The sequence below is a fragment of the Maylandia zebra genome, linkage group LG16 (assembly GCF_041146795.1).
Source record: "Maylandia zebra isolate NMK-2024a linkage group LG16, Mzebra_GT3a, whole genome shotgun sequence".
Lineage (NCBI taxonomy): Eukaryota > Metazoa > Chordata > Actinopteri > Cichliformes > Cichlidae > Maylandia > Maylandia zebra.
The window spans coordinates 18,701,147-18,721,617 of record NC_135182.1 but is presented as its reverse complement, the minus strand read 5'-3'; the positions used below and the strand labels follow the sequence as shown (position 1 = coordinate 18,721,617).

General features: G+C 42.2%; 1 protein-coding gene across 1 annotated transcript in view; it reads left to right on the top strand.

Annotated features, from left to right (window-relative positions):
• Positions 1–20,471, top strand: part of anos1 (anosmin 1) — a 40,829-nt gene that overhangs the window by 8,355 nt on the left and 12,003 nt on the right. Inside the window, exons 3-6 of the mRNA XM_004557863.5 lie at positions 12,653–12,715; positions 13,014–13,236; positions 18,670–18,854; positions 19,167–19,296. Coding sequence (XP_004557920.1) covers positions 12,653–12,715; positions 13,014–13,236; positions 18,670–18,854; positions 19,167–19,296 — 601 coding nt within the window. The remainder of the gene's footprint in view (positions 1–12,652; positions 12,716–13,013; positions 13,237–18,669; positions 18,855–19,166; positions 19,297–20,471) is intronic.

Here is a 20,471-nt window from a genome sequence, read left to right as displayed (position 1 = left end):
AAAGTCTATTCAGCAGGGGAATGCCAGGGAAGTAGACGGCAAGCAGTTGTAGGAGCTATTGTCATTTTGTTTCCCTACTGTTAGAGCTCACCTCTTGAGAAGTTTGGCTGTATTCCCTAAAAGTTTAAAAAAAAGAAAAAAAAACACTCCAGGGTGTTCTCTCTTTTTTTTCTTCTTCTGGTGGGGCAAAGAAAATATATTTTGTGTGCCCACAGCATGGGAGAGCATGCAGAAGAAGCTTTCCATGTTCAGAGCGTAGCTGATATTTGCAGGGTGTGCTTCCCTGTGGGTGTGATCCAGGCTCCACATCAAATGCTAGGATAGACTTAAGGCAACTAAATGTCTGCAAGAAAGCTGTGCGCTTCATTACTCAAACTTCTATCAGGGAAGGATGAGAAGAAAGGGCATACTCTATATGCCTAGATAGGTTGGCCTGCAGTAATTCACTGAAAGGCGCCAATCAGAATAACTCCTCAGGAGGAAAGTGGGCTATTTTTCCCTTTTCCCTCCATTTAGGATGATATTTAAATTCCATCTTTAAAAATTCCATCCTTTATCGGGGAGATGTTGACTCAGTCCTGCATTTTTCTGTGAGCCAATCATAGCCCCATATTTACTTATCAAGCATTTGCAGGGAGAAAAATCTTTAGAGAGCAGCATTGTCTGGCTGCCATTCGACGCCAATGAGTCGTGCATGTCTTTCATAGATGCCTTGCGTGTACCAGGTGGCTCCTTTGAGTGATCTTTCCTATCACTCACACCCTAAGCTTCAAATTCCAGAGCAAGAATAAAAAGTGTTTACTCTTTTGGATTACACGCGCCTTCGTCTTCACATGTTGGAAGCTTTGGAGCGGTTTTCCTGAATAACAATCGCTGGAATGCTACTATGTCACATTCAAAAGTGTCTTTCAAAGACACTATCAACCACAACCCCCCTTCTACCAACCCACACATTTTCTCACGCCAAAATAAAACGATCACACTTCCTCATCACTTGTTCTTTTTTCTTTTTTTTCCCAGAGTGAAATGAACCTATAAAATAGATCCCAAAGTCTCACCTTATTATTGTTTCCTGGTTCCAGTTCATCTTAATTGAAGCACTAAATGCATATTCATCAGAAAAGTGTCACTTTCACTTGAAGCTTTTCTTGGTGGTTAGGACATTTTGAGGTGCACTGAAATGATGTGATACAATGGGTAAGGGTTAGCAGTTTTACAGCTGGGCATGGCTGGGATTGTTAGGTGCTTAAACAGACTTCAAAGCACCTTTTGGTCATGTTGAGGCCAGACATTCATCGCACTTCCCCGTGTTAGTCACATTACCAGCACCGACACCTCAAAGCAAGCCAGGCTAGAAATCAATCTGTCAAGTAGACTGTGTCTGGATTGCCCGCCAGCGTACGTGTAAGCAGAGTGTAATTTTTTTTTCCCGAAACAGCCCTAGCCAGTCTGACTTAATTCACTTTCCCATTTCACGTAGTCATATATGTGACCTGAGTGTTCAATTTTGAGAGATCATGTAAAAAGACAGCCATGTATTTTGCCTTTTTTTTCCCCCTTGTATTTTATGTAGTTTGAGGCAGTGTGAGTGTCTGTGTGTGGGTGGTAGAGGAGTGTGAAGCAAGGCTGGTCAGTCCCAGCAGGAAGGACCTGATCTGGACATGGTTGTTAAGTTTCATTGGTTAACGGGGGGGTCGCTTCATTGGCTGCTATCTGTGGAGCTCATTATTCACATGGTGGGTGGCAGGGAATGAAAACCCCCACAGAAAAAAAAAGAAACACCAAAGACGTGGCCACAGGAGAGGAGGCAAAGAGGCTGCGAGGCTTGCAGTTGAGACTTTTTCAGCAGTGAAAGCTCAATCCAGAGCTCGTCTTTGCAATCCTGTCTGCTCAGCATCTGAGTGATGAGTGCGCCAGGAAATACTTCAGGAAAAAAATATGCTCGCTATCTTATACCTGTCTATTTTTATTGATCCCGCAGAGCATAAGGGGCCTTTTTATTTATTTTTCCTAAAGATAATCAAAGTTTCACAGATAGCCTGATTTCCCATGTTCTCCCTGTCAGAAAGGATTTCATTCTCTTGAAGGATTAATGTAATCAAAGCTGCAGTGAAATCCTCTTTTAGCAATAATGACCAGTCACACTGAGACAATCTGCCATCATCCAAGTGTGTATTTTCAATCTGAGGACGTATTGGCTGAACATCACAGATTACAGCGTACTTATCACATTAACTTTGCCATCATTTCCTTTCCTAAGATCACGTGTTAAGAGGTGCTGTAGCAAGAATTAATTCGGTGGTTGTTGTTTGTATTTTCGTTTCCAGACCGATCGTGCCAACAGTCGCCTTGGTGAAAGAAAGATTAGAATTTAAGAATCTTTAAGCTGATGTACTTAGTAGATGGGGGCTTATCAATTTATTCCAGCTGCACTCAAAGCTGCTACATCCCGCAGATAAACCCCACACTGAGTGCTGTGTGTGATGGCTTCAGAACGATTGAAAAGCAGGGCCTCGATGACCGATGTATCTCTTAACCTTCTGACTTGGAGATGACTACTTCAGCAAAGTAGATTATACTTCAGCTTTTCCAGTCTGAACTTGCATCAGAGATGAAGAGAAAGTCAATTTTTTTTTTTTTTGTCTTTTGTTTGCTCTCCACAGCTGTATACTTTATCTTACGTACTCAACATGCCCAGGTTTGCCCTCTGTTTGTGAAGTCTTTGCACTGCTTTTTGAATTGCATGTAAAAGAAAATTCAGTCATCACATCAAGCAAAGAGAATGCATTATATCACTACTTTTTTTTTTTTTTTTTTTTTTTTTTTTTTTGTCTGCATGTTATTTCTCAATCTGGATGTGTTGCAATTCAAAGATGCCGATAATGCTGAGGGGCTGTTTAGTGAACACTAGAGAGGGCAAGTAGGATTAGTGAATTTAAAGTGTGTCTGAAACTCAAATAAACAACTGGAGATAGTGGTGGAATGTGACTGGAGCATGGGATTAAGACGGCTTTCCTCCCCTCTATGGCATGTTGTGTTTTACATGTTGTTGGCCTACATTGGCACAGAATCTCCAGGTCTGGTCTCATTTGATTTGAGATGAAGCAGGAAGGGATTAAGACTGCTTGAGTGGTCATTTTATGAAACAACCCAGCAGAGCTAATGCCTTTTGACTTGTTTACCATGTCCTCGGTCTACAATGGCAGAAATTCATTTTTCATCCCATGCATGGTAAGCAGGAGTTCACTGTTGCCGCCATAAATCAACCGTGTGAACAGTCTGAATAAATGGCTTTGCCGATGAGGAAGTGTTTTTATCGTGCGATCCCGCTTTCAACTCTGCTTCTATACGTCTGTCATCAACACATTATGCATGATTGTTTGGGTGTAAGTACAGTATATCATGCATTGGGCAGATCTGACATGCTTTTCAGCAAACCGTGGAGAGGGTTTGGCTTTCCCATGCCATGTCACAGCAAAAGCTCATGGCGGCCTCTTTATCACCAATCTGACCCCACATGATGGATACATCCTGTTGAGTCTAATTGTCATGAAATGTAAACTGAGCTCAGAAGTAGGTGATAACTGAAGGTCTGGTTACAGCCACTGTAATTTTGACTCCTGTCACTGCAGAACATAACGTGAGACGCCCGTGGACCCGTAAGAAAAGGAGCCCTTTAAAGGGCAGTGGGGCATTGGTGTGTTTGTGTGTCTGGGTGAAACTTCAGAGTCATTAAGTATTAAGTGAACTCCTATTGCATTCCACAGTAGACAAAGCACAATTCTGGCAAAGCTGTGCGGGCTTTTTTTGCTCATAAATAAGGCAGGCACCTCTGATTGTGGGGTAAATGTATAATTCATGCATTGCCCCCCCTTCCCAACTCCTCCTCTTTTCCTTCTCACTTTCTGCCAAGCTATTGCTATTCAGCTCTTTGTTGTCTGCGCCCTCAACTGCATTTAAATTAATAATTAAAGTGATCCTCAAAGAATGTCTGTGACACCACCTGCTAGCTCACTCAACGTCTCTGAGCCTGGTTTGACAAACAAAATAGAAAGTCTCAAATCGCATAAATTCAGTTTCACCCCACTGGACCTGGAAAACAACATTGTTTTAGTTGGTTGTATTGAAGAGGGAATTATGACACTTTAAATGCTCGCAGAATATGTCCCGCACAAGGCTGAAAAACACACGGACAGTTGGAAAATATGTCATTATTTGTTTAAGAGAAATTTGAAGAAGCCTTTGCAAATCCTAGTCTCAATCACTTAATAGAGTTGTCACATCGTATACTTATGACTGATGGTTTGTTGTGATAGTGGAAAATACCACATTTCCATGTGGTATGGATGCGCCTGAAGATAGATGGAGGAGGGCAGACAGCTACCAGTTTGTTGGAATCATAGATTACCTGGTTTGGAACAAATGAAGTGCAGAAGCACTAAACATGCCATCATTTTTGTCTTTCCTGACTATAGTAATTCTCCAAGGACACTGCTAGCCCTGTGGGTTTCCTGTTAGTTTGCAGAGGTTTATGTAATCGTGGAACAAAACACCTCACAGTAACTGCTACAGCATAGTTTTCTTTCTTTCTTTCTTTCCCCAAAAATAACAGGCCAAAACTTCATATGAATAAAAAATGCACTTCCATCCCAGCAAATAGCTTTTCTGTTGCCTCCGAAACAATAAAACCAACATAAATCTTACAGCCCTAAATAGAATTAGTGGCATTTACGTAAGCAAGCTCCTGCTTATGGGGGAAAAAGAAAATTGTGAGGCTGTATAGAGTTGCAATCTCACATCTCAAGTCAGCACACTGAATCTTTTTGATCTACACGATCCACCCACTGTCTGCGCAGCACACACCTGTGCTAATTTACGGCGGTGCAGAAATTAAATACGCGATATCTCATGGACTATAAGGTCACATTAGGTTGAGGAAATGGCGTGTCTAGACTTCATAACAGCTCAGGACGAGGATATCTTCTTCCTGATTTACTCGCTGTATTTTTACAGTCGCTTTGAAACATAATGGCACGTCAGAGATATATTGGAAGGCTTTACTAGTGTATTATTTTACAGTCCATCAGATCACAGCTCGTGCGCTTGATGAAATATGTTTTAACCTGGTTAACGTGTAATGTGAATCTCGCTGTTGCTCTCTCTCTGTCTCGCTTACTGTTATTTTTTTAATTTTTATTTTTATAGATTTTGGATTAGACTGAAGCTCATTTTTAAAGCAGTTTAACGGAGGGTCAATGTTAGAGAAAACAGGAAAACCCTTAAGAGTAATGGTCTTTACTGTGAGAAATAGTGATGCTCAGACAGAGTATGCCAAGTCATGCTTGCTGTCATGTAGAGACATTTGAAAATATTTATATGTTAAGATTTTTCTTCTTGGAAAGAGGTTTTGAGGTTTGTTAGCTTCAGCAGGCCACATGTGAACATTTTGAAGCACTATTTTGTAATTTTGAGCAAACTAAAAATCTTTTTGGTTTAGAAGGTTTGGACTAGAACACCAAATACAGTTAACTATGCAGAAATATTATGACACCACAAACACAGTCTAGTTCAGTAACTTACGTTCAGTAACAAACTTCAGTTGCTAAAGTTAAATGTGCATTCCCTGACTGGTTGGCGAGTGCTGGAGGCTTCTGGCTGACACTAGATGAAATCAGTTGCCAAGATCTAGCTGCACCAAAAACCTCCTATTTATCGGTTTTGTCACTAGCAGATTGCAACCAACACCTGTAGTTTGCATGGAAAATGCTAACTTGTCTGCAAATACTGGCCAATATGCTGTGTATATCTCCTGATGTGGTGACACAAACTGTAAATGGAGGATCTTTTCCTGCAAATTGCATGTTTAAAAGGCACGATTCTGTTTCCAGGTTGTGTCGAACTTTTTAAGGTTTCACTTCTGCTCAGCAAGTAGTTTGCAGTCATGTTGTCGTCTTTCATGCAAACTGCGAGTAGCCATTGCAATCTCTCCCTCACCAAAGCAATTCCAAGGAGCTTCTCAGTGCAGCACCACACACCTCTTTACACCTAGTCAGTGCCAGCAGCCTCTGGCAACCAGTTGCCAACCAGTCTGGGAATACATGTTTCCCTAGTGAGTGCTAGTTTCAGGTTGGTTGCTGACCAGTCTCTAGGCCTGTGTGACTGGGACCTTAGCTCAGGTGAAGCCTAGCAGAGAGCTAACGTCTGTAACTATCTGTGTCAACATAGAGCTGTCACTCAGAGTGGCCACTTCCTTAAATGTGAGACTTAGAAATATATTTAAATGGATGAAAAAATCACATAGTTATGTAGGGGGAAATCTGCAACAGAGATTATTTTGTTGTTGTTATTGTTGTACCAGGCTCTAATGCTTTTTATTTCTCCTTTAAAGCTGATCATGTTAAAATGGGAGTCGGTGAGGATTGACTCACTTTTGAAGCCAGCTTCAAGTGGCCGTTTGAAGAACTGCAGGCTTCAGCACTTTTGTGTTGTCTGTATTTTTTAGCGCTGGAGGCTGCCACTCAGCTTCGCCCTTCCTCCAACTTGATTAAAATAGTTTTTTTATAGATCTAGAGAAGAATTTTCAGCCGTATACCAAGATTTTATAAAAAGTAAGAATGTGATCCAAGCTGCATAATGTCACTTGAGGCCTGCTCTTTTTGTCTCTTGATTGACATTTGTTTAATGACTTTTTTTTCCGTATCGGTGCAGTTGCCTTAGAGCTGGCACAAAAAGTGTCAGTTACACTGTGCTTGGTTACAAACACTGCTAGGAAAACACACAAAGATGAACCCAGACAAAAGCTGGAGGCAAGTAAAAGTTCAGTGGCCATGTTTGCATAAGATATCTTACATAATTTAAAAAAAAAGCTAATTCTTTGTCAACACTGCAGTGCGAGTGTCATGTTTTCTCATGTTTCTACTTTGGAGAGATTTTTGGAAAACATTGATGTGAACATTGTGGCTTAGTTCAGATGGATGGCCAAAAATGAGTTTTCGAATTTATCAGGTCTTACCTGGCCCTTAGAGTGAGAGGGAGAGAATGAAAAGCTGAGAAAGAGAATTGAGAGGAGATATAACAATTTAGGAGAATCTGAGCAAGTTGGGGGGGGGGGGTGACAGCTGAATAAAAGTGAAATAGAGTGAGTGAAGAGATGGAGTACGTGCCTGTTTCGGTAGAGGAGAGAGCAAACCCAGCAACTTACTCCTGGATGGGTCGATAGATATGAGCCGGGAGCTGCTGGAATAATTGAATACAGTCATTGGGAGTGTGAAAAGCACCAGGGCAGCAAAAAATAGCCATAACTCAATGAGATTGGAGGTGAGATTTACAGTGTGTGTGTGTGATCAACAACAAAGATTCCACCATATCTGAGTCAACCAGAGCAGGTAAAAAAAAAAGCTGTGGCTTCATCCCAAGGAGCAGCAAAGGCACCTTTTAAATATTTGTTGGCAGCACTCAAGCTATGACACTCACCATCAGTGCCTGGATCAATACCTTCATCTCCCAGATGTCATCTCTAAGCTTTTGGGATAGCGGTGGGAAAAAAATCTACAGGGACCCGTGTAATAGCAGGTTGATTGGAGGGAAAGCACAGGTACCCACATAAATTTGTGTCTGCTGAATTTTCATTTACAAAATGACAGAATCAGTCATAGCTGTCTCACACAGCTCCACGTGACTGTACAAATATGTTCGAGCAATATGGGAAAATGTCATCCGCATCAGTTTGAATTATGGCTCCTGTTTTGTGTACACTGTGTATTGTTAAGCCTGGGGCTACCTTGACTGGTAGCAGTTCATGCTTCATTAACTAAAACAATACACTTGTGTGACATTTTCCGTATGCACTTTTCATAGTTTATGTTATTCCAGTCACTCACTTGGGGCAATAAGCATTTTACAATGGGTGGAGATAACCATACGATGACTAAGAAAGGCAGTTCCATGCACAGCAGACCCCCCTCCCTCGCTCTCTCCCTTCCCTCCTCAGTCCCTGTGTCGCCCCCCTCCCAGCCTCGTCTCAGGCATGAAAAAGTGAAGATGGGCTGTGGCATTGGCTGCCATTCAGCCCGACTCTCTCATCGGCCCCACAGAATGCCTTTCAGGGTCCCCCAGAGTAACAACTGCTGCGTTTTATTACAGCGTGAAATGGGGAGTGAAAGAGCGCTCTGGATGTTCCTACTTAACCATGCAGAATGTGTCACCATTGGGCAGGAAGATAAGAGGACAAAGGGGAAATCAGCCGCCCAAATGCTTTTGTTAAGGCTAACAGCTCAAGTCCATAGAAACAACCCCATGCTCTTGTTTACATCTCTGAGAAAAGGAAAGCATTTGTGTTTTTTGGGGGGTGAAATTTGTCCTGAAATATGTTAACCTTCCATAGAATAATTACATGCAATTTTTGTGATGCTAAAACAGATGGTAGCTCCGATGCCAGCCTGAGAAATTTGCTCGAGGGAGCCCCGATGCTGGCACTCAGAACCAGCACATACACTACGCCCAGGTCAATTATGTTCTCCACTCTAGTTCAGTGGTGTAGCTTTTCCAGTTTATGTTTCGGAAGTTAAACATGAGCTGCTGGTGGTGCAAGAAATGTAAATGTTTGAGTACTTCAAATCTCCAGAGGATCCACTGATACTCACCGGAAGATCATGCCGTGGTGCTATTCATTTAGGAACTTTTACACAAGTTCTAGATATAGATAGACTGTCCCTACAAACCACAAACCACTGTGATGGCACCCACTCATTTATGATGTCCCCGATTTTAATATTTGCTTGGCACCGCTTTGGTGCTTGGAGTCATAAGCGGCTATTTCTGCATCAGTTAGCATTCATAAACTGTACAAGTGCATCTCAAAGACACAGATACCAGCTAATGAGGGGTGAGTAACATACAAATAGAAAAAAATGTGTTGGATGACCCCCCCCCCCCCGACACACACACACACACACACACACACACACACACACACACTAATGTGACCTAGTGTTTTGAAGCATTGCACATGGACTTTGCTTCCAGGATAGAAAATTAAAGCCATAAAGCATTCTATCAGAAGGCCACCAGATGGCGATAGCAATGGTTGCATAAAGACTCTCAATCCTATAGAAGTCTATAGAAATATGGCTTTCTGCCTTTACTTCTGTACGTGCTTTCCTGCTAAATTTATCGGTGTAGTTACTCATTTTGGGGTCATAATGAATAGAAAATGTAATTTATTTTGTAAGTTTTAGTCATATTATTTTTCAAAATGAAGGTAATGTTTGAATCACAACTCACTGGCAAATGAGTGTGCAGTTTGCACGGTTTTAGTTTAGCAAAAAGTGTCTTTGCACCTAATAATGCATACTTTTCAGGATCCAATACAGTTTTCACACAGGGGGAAGTAAGACCACATAATTTTTTTGTATCAGGCGGTGAACATGTTTATTCCTGCATCCAAGTTTGCATTTCTAACCTGGAAGCTGCAACTGATTGCTTTTTTATTTTTTATTTTTTTTTTAACATTGGCGTCATTTTCCAGCCCTAGACATTTCCATTTGTTAGTTGAGTTGGGATTTTTTGTTTGCTGTATTTAATATTTAGTTTAAGAATGCCCATTGACTAAAGGTCAGCAAAACAACATTTTTAAAAATCAATGCATTTAAAAATGAAGCTACTTTCATTTTTCTTATTCACAAAAGGTCACCATAGCCAGTAGCTCTAGAGGATTGATTTGGCAGACTTTTACACTGGACACCCTTTCTGAAGCAACCCTAAAAGCAATTGTGTCTCCTTCTGGGCTTTTAACTGGGGCTCTGGTGCTTGTTAGTCGAATGTAGAAAAACAGAAGAACTGTTTCAATAAGGTGAGTGTGTGTGTACCAGCCTGGGATGGGGTGGAGGTGGCACACCCTTAAGAAATTACACAAGAGTTTATAGAAAATAAGTCTTGGCCCATCCAAAGGATTAGTCTGGCATCATCAGTAACATGGTTTAGATTGAGCACCAAACTGTGTAAATAGGAATCAGGTCTTTGATTGATGAGCGCACCTTTGTAATTATATCCAGGCATCCTATTTGCTTTGGCAAGACATCTGTCGTCGGTCCTCATCTTCCCTCCTTAAATGTCAGGTTGGGAGGTGTGGCTGTGGAGAAATGCTGACAGACTGTCAGTTTTCAGCACACCTGCAGGGAGCCCTGCCTCAACACAGATGCTTATCTTTGTGTCGTTTATGATGCAGCCACTTGTACAGCAAAAACAAGTTCCCGATAGAACTGTGCAGCTTTTTGCTAGTTAAGAACTTTTGCCCCGAAGAGTTACATTTAAAAAAAAAAAAGGAAAGAAAAAAGACTGTGAGGGTGAGACAACACTAAACCCACAGCCAGCATTCTGATCTGTGTTGCAATATCCACGGTACACAATGTGCTGTGTTAATTCATGCTGCTTGGCATGCTGCTCTGAGCATCTCGGGGTAACGATGATTCTATTTTCACTCAGTGTAGTTGTGATTGTGGTGAACCAGAGAGGGTTTCATCCTCAAGAAAAGTCAATGGAATGCATTCTGGCCATGCACACAAGATCGTTCAGTGAGTAAAATGAGCTTGATCCCCAGGCTTATGTGTGTATGTTCAGTGATTTGTAGAAGGGATTTTGGGGGCTTTAACATGTGCGTCTACTGGCAGAATATCCTTTAGACACCGGTGAAGCACACAGTTATTGCCTCAACACCTCATTGGTGCAGCGTGGGGCTCGTATATGAGCCTGGGATGCTGAGGTTTGCTGCTGCTGCGCCACAGCCTCTGCTCCCGCAGGACACAATTGAGAACAGAATTAATGATATAAGGTCACCATATTATGAATAGCAGATGATTTTAAAACGGCATAGAATGAGGCATGACTTGGACAGCGCAGCTAAGCTCGTATGTCATCTTAAGTCTCCGAGGTGTTACAGCGGTTTCACCTGATCAGCTCTGTAGAAACCACATTAGTTTCTCTTGGAGCTCTCTGCTGTCATAACCCGACAGGGTGTCCAATTTTTTCCTCTTGGCACTTTATATTTTATATTGCTGGAGTGATATCTATATTGCTATGAAGTAATTAAGAAAATACCTTCCCTCCCAGCCTTCTCCTCCCCTGGGAAATGGCCTGTTTAGCACTCAACACACTGTCCACACAGAGGTTGTCAGCTGCTTGAGACAGGGTTGGGTAAAGGAGAAACCCGGCAGAGAAGCAGAGTGCTGGCAGACGTGCGCACGGTCCTGATTGCAGCTTGCTCCTCCAGAAGCAAGGTTTATGTTTCATCATGCGCCCGTCCACCACACTCCATAAAAAGCAAATAAACTGTTCTCTGGCAATGGCATAATAATGACAGAGCCGGCTAATGAGTGAATTAAAGAGTAATAACTAAAACTCTGGCTCCCAGCCTGAGATGAAAAAATTCTTACCTCAGCTCCAGTGTTTAATGCAGTCACTACAGTAGGTGCCCTGATTTAATCATTCTATGTGCCTTACTCTTTGTGTTCTTCTCATAATCTGTATCCAGGGGTCTCCTTTTCTAACAGAAAGTGGACTTTTGCTAATGGCAGGTATCCATGTTATATTTGCCTCTATTACTTGCCGGCATATTGAACTGTCCTGGATGATGAATGTAGGAGAAAGCGTTGAAAATGTACTGTTGTGCCTACTTTAGCTGCACTGTAGCTGGTGAAGGAGTCTAAATTAAACAGGGTTGAATGAGTGGCTTTGGCAGGTCGTTGGTGCGGTTTGGGCTGCTCCCAGTGCAGTACAGAAGCAGCCTGGCAGCGGTTTGACTGAGCTCGCTCTTCTTTTTCACACCAGCTCTCAGCGGCCAGGAGCAAGAGCACATAAGACCCTAGCTTTTCTCAAACCCAATCCGAACACATTCCTTTTTCTGCAGCGGGATCTGCCTGATTCTATCGGACACGCATGGACCTTTTTGTTATATTACATTCACCTTTATTGAATTTGATTCGTTCGGGGTGAGCAGCTGAGTATAAAAGAAAAAAGGAGTATGGACTGGAATCCTGAACTTTAATTTTAAACGTTATCTTCCCAAATTATGTTTGGCAAAACGACTTAGAGCTACACTTTACGCTGAAGTTTTTCTTTTATCCCGCGCCGATTTCGAGCATTCAGTAAATTTGTTCCGCATGTTAAAAAAGGGAATCCCAGGAACATTAAACCAAGTGTATCATTTATTAAATGCTCTCTGTTCAGCATGGTAACAAGTAGGGAGCTTAGTGCCAGTGCCAAAGTGTATCAAGCCCAGACATGTACAGGGGAAGTGGCAGGACGAGAAGGAGGCGTAGACAGCATGGGAGGCTACTAGTGTTAAGGCGTGAAGAGAGAATCTGTCAAGGCCTACACCAAGCAAAACCCAAGCAAGAGCAGAGTTTTTAAGAGACAGCCTGCACCTGACAGACAAACTTTCTCCCATATCTGCTTTTGTAGAGGACTGTTTGCGCCCTTTGATGGTTTGGCCATTATCCGTAGCAAAAAGTGGTGTGTTTGGTTGCTGCAAAGGTGGTAGGGGAAGTGCCTAAGCGAGGTGCCTGTCAGCCCACCACAAGTAGGCACCATCTCCATAGCACTAACACTTTGATGTGGCTGGTTCTTTGAAGAACTGACACCCTTCTCCTTTTCACAGTGCCTGGAGCCCTGCAAGGAATCCTGGGACCTGAAGGAAAACCAGTGCCAAGATTTATGTGAGGTATGTCACTGCCACAAATGCTGCGGTTGCATCAGATTTTGAGCTTTTGAGGGGTTTTTTTTCAGGCCCAGTGGGAAGATTTAGTAAGAGGAAAGTTTGAAAAGGGGTGTGAAGCAACTGGTTTTGCACTGTAATGACACCCTCTGTGAGCCTAAGCTGTTTAATGTACTCGCCGCTCCAGTGAGTCATGAGCAGAAATGTAAACAGGAGAATCACTGTTAGCTCACAGCCCTGCCTTAAAAAAGTAGTCTGACTTATATTTTTTTTTCTCCCCTTCTCCTTCCCTCTTCTTCCTCAGCCCCTCTTTCCCAAGAAACACTACGAGTGTCTCACTAGCTGCGAGTTCCTAAAGTCTGTGGAGGGAGTGAAGCAGGGTGACTGCCCTGCCCCGGAGAAGGCCAGCGGCTTCGCAGCTGCCTGTGTGGAGAGCTGCGAGGAGGATGGAGAGTGTTCAGCTGTCAAAAAGTGCTGCTCCAATGGCTGTGGCCACACCTGCCAGCTGCCAAAGAATCTCTACAAAGGTGATGCTGAAGGCAGATAAAATCAAACATTATTTTATCGTATTCTGCAACAGTACATCGCCGTGTAAATCCTTAAGAAGTCATATATGGTTCATTTGGCAGCCCCTGGTTGTTTAATGAATACAACAGCAAACACTCCTTGAGCTGCTGCTTTGTTAAACCTCTAACCGGGGTGTCGGTTTACAGTAAAAGCAGCCATTTCGAAACAAGTCATTTTGTTTGACCTGGCTTCGTCCCGGCCACGACACAAGCAGTTTTCCAACCACAGCAAGGCACATTAAACGTTTTTTACCTTTCCGAGGAGCCGGGGCGGCACAGCGTGTTGCTTCTAAGTGCCGCTGCTTCCTGTTCCATTACCGAAATATTTAACAAGATTTACCAAGGAGAAGACGTGTCTTTGTATATTTTTGGTAACTAATACAGGTGACAAATGCACTGCGTTTCCTGTGACGGCTTCACGTTTAAAGCCTGCTGTGTTTTCCCATGCTTCAAATGTGAAGCACCACTGGTGGGAGAGTAAAGTGTAATCAAAGACGCTGTTATCGTTCAGACAAAACCAAATCAGTCAAGCCTGATTAAATGTAGAGCATCGCTGGAATAACTAGACCTCCCACCAACAATCAAAGCGACTGCATCAGAGAAATCATTCCTGAATGTAAATAAACTGACAGCCTAATGCTGACAAATGTTGTCCACAGATATAAACAAGGTTTGTCAGAAATGGCAGTCTTAAGGATCGTAACTTCCACATTCCTAAATTGCCGCATTAATAGCAGTTTATAATAAGTCAGAACATAAGTATTAAAAGGTTACATACTGTGTATTGTAAACAACTCTGTCTGTGATTTCCTTATATATCAGCACCTTTATTTGCTTGTTTCAGGCTTGCAATTAACTGCGGTTCTGACTACACACATTAAACTCTAGACATCCAAGTCCCCAATTTAGTTTCCTTTTAAGTGGTATTTTGTATCAGCTTGTTCCAGCTGCTCGTTGAAGCCATGTCATGCTCACATTGAATTAAACATCGCACCTAAGACTTAATGTTTTTCTGTTCCATTTCAACTGATTAATTCTTTTCCAGATGTCTTGTGTACATTTTTATAAATATCTCTGTAAAATCCAGTGAATTTGAAAGCTGTTTGATTGCGCAGCATTGGTTTAATTAGTTGCCGGCAGAACATTTGAGATCAATGAACAGAGAGAGGGAAACGTTTAGATAAAATGCTCAGTTAAAATGCTCTGTGACAAATGAGAAAGCTCTAAAAATAGTTATTTAATAAACATCGTTCTTTATTTAATACTTAATTATTGACAGGGTAATAGTCAGCAAGGTTGACAGACCTTAAGGGACAGTGTCTAAACATCAGGTTGTAAGCACAGATTAGCTAACTGTCAGTCACTTGGCACACAGTACTATGGAAATGCTCGAGCTATCCCTCATTTCTTTCTATTTTGCTACAAAAATGTGAAATAAATGCAACGATTTCTTGAAACTTGCAAACTTGAATGGAATTAGAATATATTAGGCAAAAGCAAATTTTGTTTAATTCTAACAAGGTTGAAGGTGCATATATGAAAAAATTCAAATTTGGATTCAAAACTCCATAAAACCTGTTGCTACAGGTTTTATGGAGTTTCCAGCTCAGTTCTTGTATAATCTGGCATACCTCAGCCTCTTCTCCCTGTTTCTCTTCCTTAAGAATGGCTTCTTGACATCTCTCAGGTCCCGATTTTTAAAAAGTTTCAGATATTATTCACCTGCTTTAGATAGCGTTTGTTATTATCATTATTATTATTAATCGATTTTTTTAGGCCTATTTGCACCTCCATGTGTCCTGTTTGTTTCAAGGACACACTCCACACCATGATGGGAGAATCACCTTTTTGTGTCTGTCAAATTGTGATTTTTGTAGATTCGACTAAAGAAGGAAAAAAAGTGTTTTTGTGACAGTCTGCTAGTAACAAAGACACAACACTAGTTCTTCCCTTGAGTTAGGGGCCTTTTTAAATAATGGAATCATTCATAGCCACAAACAAACTGTAAATATGGAATGGAGAAAAACTTTGCAAGAAGTATTGCAAGAAAGTCTCCTTGGAAACAAAATATAAAGAAATGAGAAGTGGCTCAAAACTTTTGCACAGTGCCGTCTTTATTTATTTAATTATTTATAAGAATTGCTGAGTATGGCTTATAAGAAGGACTAGATTACATAACACGGTTCGTCAGCCTAATCTTGCATACGCTGCTTTTCGACTTTTCCTGTTCGTTATGTGGAGTCTCGTATCTGGTACCGGTTCAATGCAGCCGTCGTGTTTTTTAATATGATTAACTGCTTCAGGTTGCATAATTTTCATAAATACCGTTGAACCAATTAATCCCTGCCTGTTAAACATTATTGTAAATCTCAGTGACGCAAACACAGATAATCTTGCAGGGTTTTTGACAATTGCAGTAAGAACCTGAAAATCTTTATTTCATCTCTTTGCATTGTGCTTCACCCACACATCCCTCATGCCATTTCAGCTGTAAATGGGAATGGATATTCAGCATTGAATTTGCAGGATAAGCTTGAGGGTTTCATAGACACAGATGTACCCAAGAATCTTTGCTCCAGTAAAATGGTTTAATAGTGCTGCCCAAGGCGACTTGATGTACCGCGGGTGCTGAGTCGTTATGTGAGAGAACCCAGGGCCCTTGAACTCAGAAGATTGGAGCTGGAACTGCATTATATACGCTGTCAGCACACAATTGCTGGCACCCTGAGGCCATAACAAAGTTCAGGAGATGAAGCGGTGGTAGGAGAGTCTAAATTAAGCTTTGAACCGCTCCACTGATAGACCGTAGTGCATGCTTTGAATCACACTTTAAGCATGGTTTACTGTGTAGCACACTTACTATTGCATGGCAGGAGCATGTGATATGTCAGTTTGAGCTTGTGCACACAGTAGAACATGGAAGCATTTATATTTGATTTGATCTTGAGGGACGTCATGGTGGATGTCATGCACTAAAAGGTGTACAGCACCCTAATCTGGGAAAGATGAAAGCTGGCGTGACCTTGAGAATTTCTGTACACTGACCGAGTCAATGAAAACCATTCACGGCACGGCGAGACCTTCATATCGAGCAGCCTTCCCGCTGATTTAGCCCAAACACTGAGCTCATGATGGGTCGCCTTCAGCGCTGCATTTACACTGAATTACACCAAGTATTCTGGTGAAAGTCTGGATGGAATTCCTGTCCCGGTCCTCAGTGTTAAAGGTCTAATTAGATGCTCATGCCTTCAAGAGTGTAATTGTTTCTGTGTGTGCGCAAGTGTGCATGCAGTGTTCACCATGATGAGCCTTGATGCTGGAAGCCATTAGCAAACATAAGCGGGGAGAAATGGAGCGTTTCCCCCCACTGAGATCACTCTCAGATGTGTGTGTTTGTGTGTGTGTTTGTGTTCAGGCTAGGGTCCCCAGTTAATGTCAAAGTCCCTGAGATAGACACCCCCCCCCCCCCCCCCCCCCCCCAAAAAAAAAAAAAAGAAAAAGAAAAGAAAAAACTTAAGTCTTGAAGACACTGAACCCCCTGAGTTTTTGGTGTTTAACAAACTTTCTTCTTCTTCTTCCATTTTTTATTTTTTTGCACCAATAAGTTCCACATCATCCACTGCTCTCCAGCGTTGCCTTAGTTTTATTTGTGGAGAAGTTCCTCATATAAAATATGCAGTGCGTATAGAAATAGAAATAACTAGCTTATTAGACAGTCTCTCCTTTTATACTTCTTTCATTTTCATATTGTTCTCTCTAGTTTTTCTCATTCCTGGGAAGAATTGGCTCGACATGCGACACAAGCCTGCACGTTTTGCATGTTTTCTATTTCTGAGACGAAAAAAAAGAAGAGAGAGAGAATGTCAGAATTTAATTAAATGTAGCCATAGTCACGCTGTCACAACAAGTCAGTCAGTCCACAAGCCCCCCTCGCATTACTGTAAATCATTGTGCTACACGGAGTATTTACACTGTTTTCCTCACCCCCTGTAATTAGAGCAGTCATTATGACAGTATGTGCGTGAGTATTGAGAATTATATTCCTGGAGTGTAATTGTTGGCATGATTAAGACATGAATGAACGCTGTACCCTTGATCGTGCTTCAGCAACAGTTGCATCATGATTTGGAGTAAGTGTGTGGCAAGGAGAAGAAAAAGAATGAAGCGTGATTTTTCTATTTATTTATTTATTTTTTTGGACCAAACCTGTCTCGAAGGTTATCTCACCGAAAAGCATTAATTGTCCTCCTACGTATTGTCAAAGAGACGTGTGTGCGTCTTTGTATTTTCGTGTGTAGCTTTGCGAGCACTTGTGTGACTTTGTGGGAAGATGAGCGAAGACAGAAGGGGAAGAGGAATGCTGCGGTTACCTCGGTGTTGATTATTGCGCAGGAAATATGACACGTTTGTTCGCGCACGCTCTGCTGTGGAGCTGTGAAACCACAGCACAATGACCCCCAGCTGTTAGTATGAAGAAAGCTGTTATCAATGGGACAAAACAAAGTACTGAGTCCTTATGCATATGACTCAAGGGGTCCTCCTTCCATGATTCTTGCGCATCAGTCACTTTTTCATGCTCTGCAAGGGGGCTGAATAGACATATAAGCTTATCAGATGCTCTGAATGCAAATTGCACTCTTATGTTGTTTACCGACATATTAGCCTTGAGCGTGGAGTGATGCCGATCATAAATGCGAAGCAGCAGTAAGCCGTTCTGCAGCAACAGAGGTCCAACATAATGTTCTGAAGTGCTAGGTGATTTATGGAGAACTGTTGGACGTGTTGGGTCTTCTCCTGTAGTTCCAAACTTGCTTTTCCAATCTCCATCTCATTATCACCGTGCCCGACGCTCAATCAACAACTCACTACGTGTCCAGTGCAATAAATTTACTTGAGAGAGTCAGTCTGACTTGGCAGAATGTTTGGCCAGTCCCGCACTTAATAAATCTCTAATTTATTGCACATGGCTGCACTGACTTTGACTGAAAGGCTGAATGTGAAGTTCAGTGATGCAAATTAACGCTGCATGCATGTGCGCGGATGCTTGTACTGGATTATTTTGCGTCTGCGAGCGAGAGAAAGAGAGCATACCTAAATGCAAACTGCGTGTATCATCACTAAGAAACGCAGCTACTAAAACACAGGAAATCTCCCAATCTGCCACAGTAGAAAGATGACGTTGTTGACCCGCAGCATGTATTTAATCTTTTGCGATGAGATCATGTCTCATTTTGAAATCTGTATCTGTCCAATTCAGAGTCATTCATATTTCCAACCTACATTAGTCAGGAGAGGAAAACAAGACATATCACGTATAATTTCTCCAACAATGTTCCACACAAGTGGTGATATTAATCCTTGTCAGTGTTTCAACATCCTTTCTTGTACTTTTAGGAGTCCCTCTGAAGCCGAGGAAAGAGCTGGTGTTCTTGGAGCACCCGTCCGGTCAGCTGGAGATCCGCTGGTCCTCCAAGTTCAACATATCCGTGGAGCCTGTGCTGTATGTGGTGCAACGCCGCTGGAACTACGGTATTCATCCCAGTGAGGATGATGCCACGGAGTGGCAGACAGTCGCACAGGTAGAAACCGATACACCACACAGATAAAATACTGGAGAATCCCATAAATGCATGAAGTCTGTCGTGCGAGGACTCCTTCTCGTCACATTTGTATCCGAATGAATTTACAGTTTCACGTGTCCCAGCATGCCACAGCTGCGAAACTGCTGCTCTGCACTGCAGCATGCGGTTGCACGTTCCTCACGGTGTCTTTGATAGTTTGGCAATGAGAAACACAGATGAATGATGTGGCAGCACACTCACATGGGGCTGTGACCCTGTGTAAACCCTGACCCCTGTGGTTTGCTCCCCCCACCCCCATCTGTCCCTCAGACTGCAGAGGAACGCATCCAACTGGCTGACATCAGAGCTAGCAGATGGTACCAGTTCAGAGTTGCAGCCGTCAATGTCCACGGGACCCGCGGCTTTACTGCACCCAGCAAACACTTCCGCTCCTCCAGAGGTCTGTGTGTTTATCTGCATATCCAAGTGTCTGTGTGTGTGTGTGGCCTTGCCTTGTGTGTCGGTTCCTTCCCTCTATTTGTTATGTTTGAGACCTTGGAACAGGTGAAGCCTCGGGGAAGTGTTTTAAGCAGGTCTATTTGGTAAATATTCCCTCTGAATGTCAGCTTACAAGCCTTCTGTATTACCGACTGAGACATTTTCGGTTTCGTGTATTGTGTGTCCTAAACACTTCAGTTCCCGCAGCTCCATTAGGCAACAGCAAATTGATTATGACTGAAACACGACTGGTTAAGCCAAACACACATTTATTAAATTTGAATTATAGCTTTAGACTGTTTAAATATGTTTATTTAAAACTAAATTTGGGATTTAAAACCGCTGAATTCTTTCATATACTGCGTTAAACCTGAATTGTAAATAAATGTCTCCCGTCCAAAGTTTCCACACGTTTACCCAGCGAGCTAAACGAAATTCACGCTGATGCCAAGTGGAATTTGAGTAATGAGGAGTGCTTGGGTGCACAGAGCATTCATTTTCTGTATTGCAATGAGATCTTTACTTACATCTTCAAAGCAGGGCTTTCCCCTTTTTACAGTCATATAAAATGTAATAAGTCTGAATTAGTCAGGATGCAGCAGGTTTCAAATGAATGCGAGTGTTGTCTTGCTTCCAGACAAAGTGATGTAACCCAGCCACATTTCAGATCTTTGCCACAGATTAGTGAACTCTGATGGCATCCCGTGTTACTACTGGGACATTTTAAATAGCCGTGTTGTATTGCAGATGGCATTTGTTAAAGTCACGGACAGTTGTTTTGTGGTTCTTCAGGGGTTACAGGATTGTGAGTGTAACACTGTGTCTACAGTGCATCTGATTTATATCAGATATTGTTTGTTGGCAAGGCAGCAGGTTTTACGGTTATGCCTTCATTGGCCTTGAGCTAAGTGTCTTTAGATGTATATCGTGAAACATATACAAGGCATAAACTGTTCTCTACTGGAGTACTCGCCATGTTCTGCCAAATCCTAGAAATGGTACAAAGTACAAAACGTATTAGTGTGTTTCCTGGTGTGTTGACCTGTCCTGTCAATCCTTTGTCATGCCGTAGCTCCCCGAGGCATTTTGAAAGGCTTTCAGACCAGGTGGGATTCTGCTGCAGGAATGGAAGCTGAC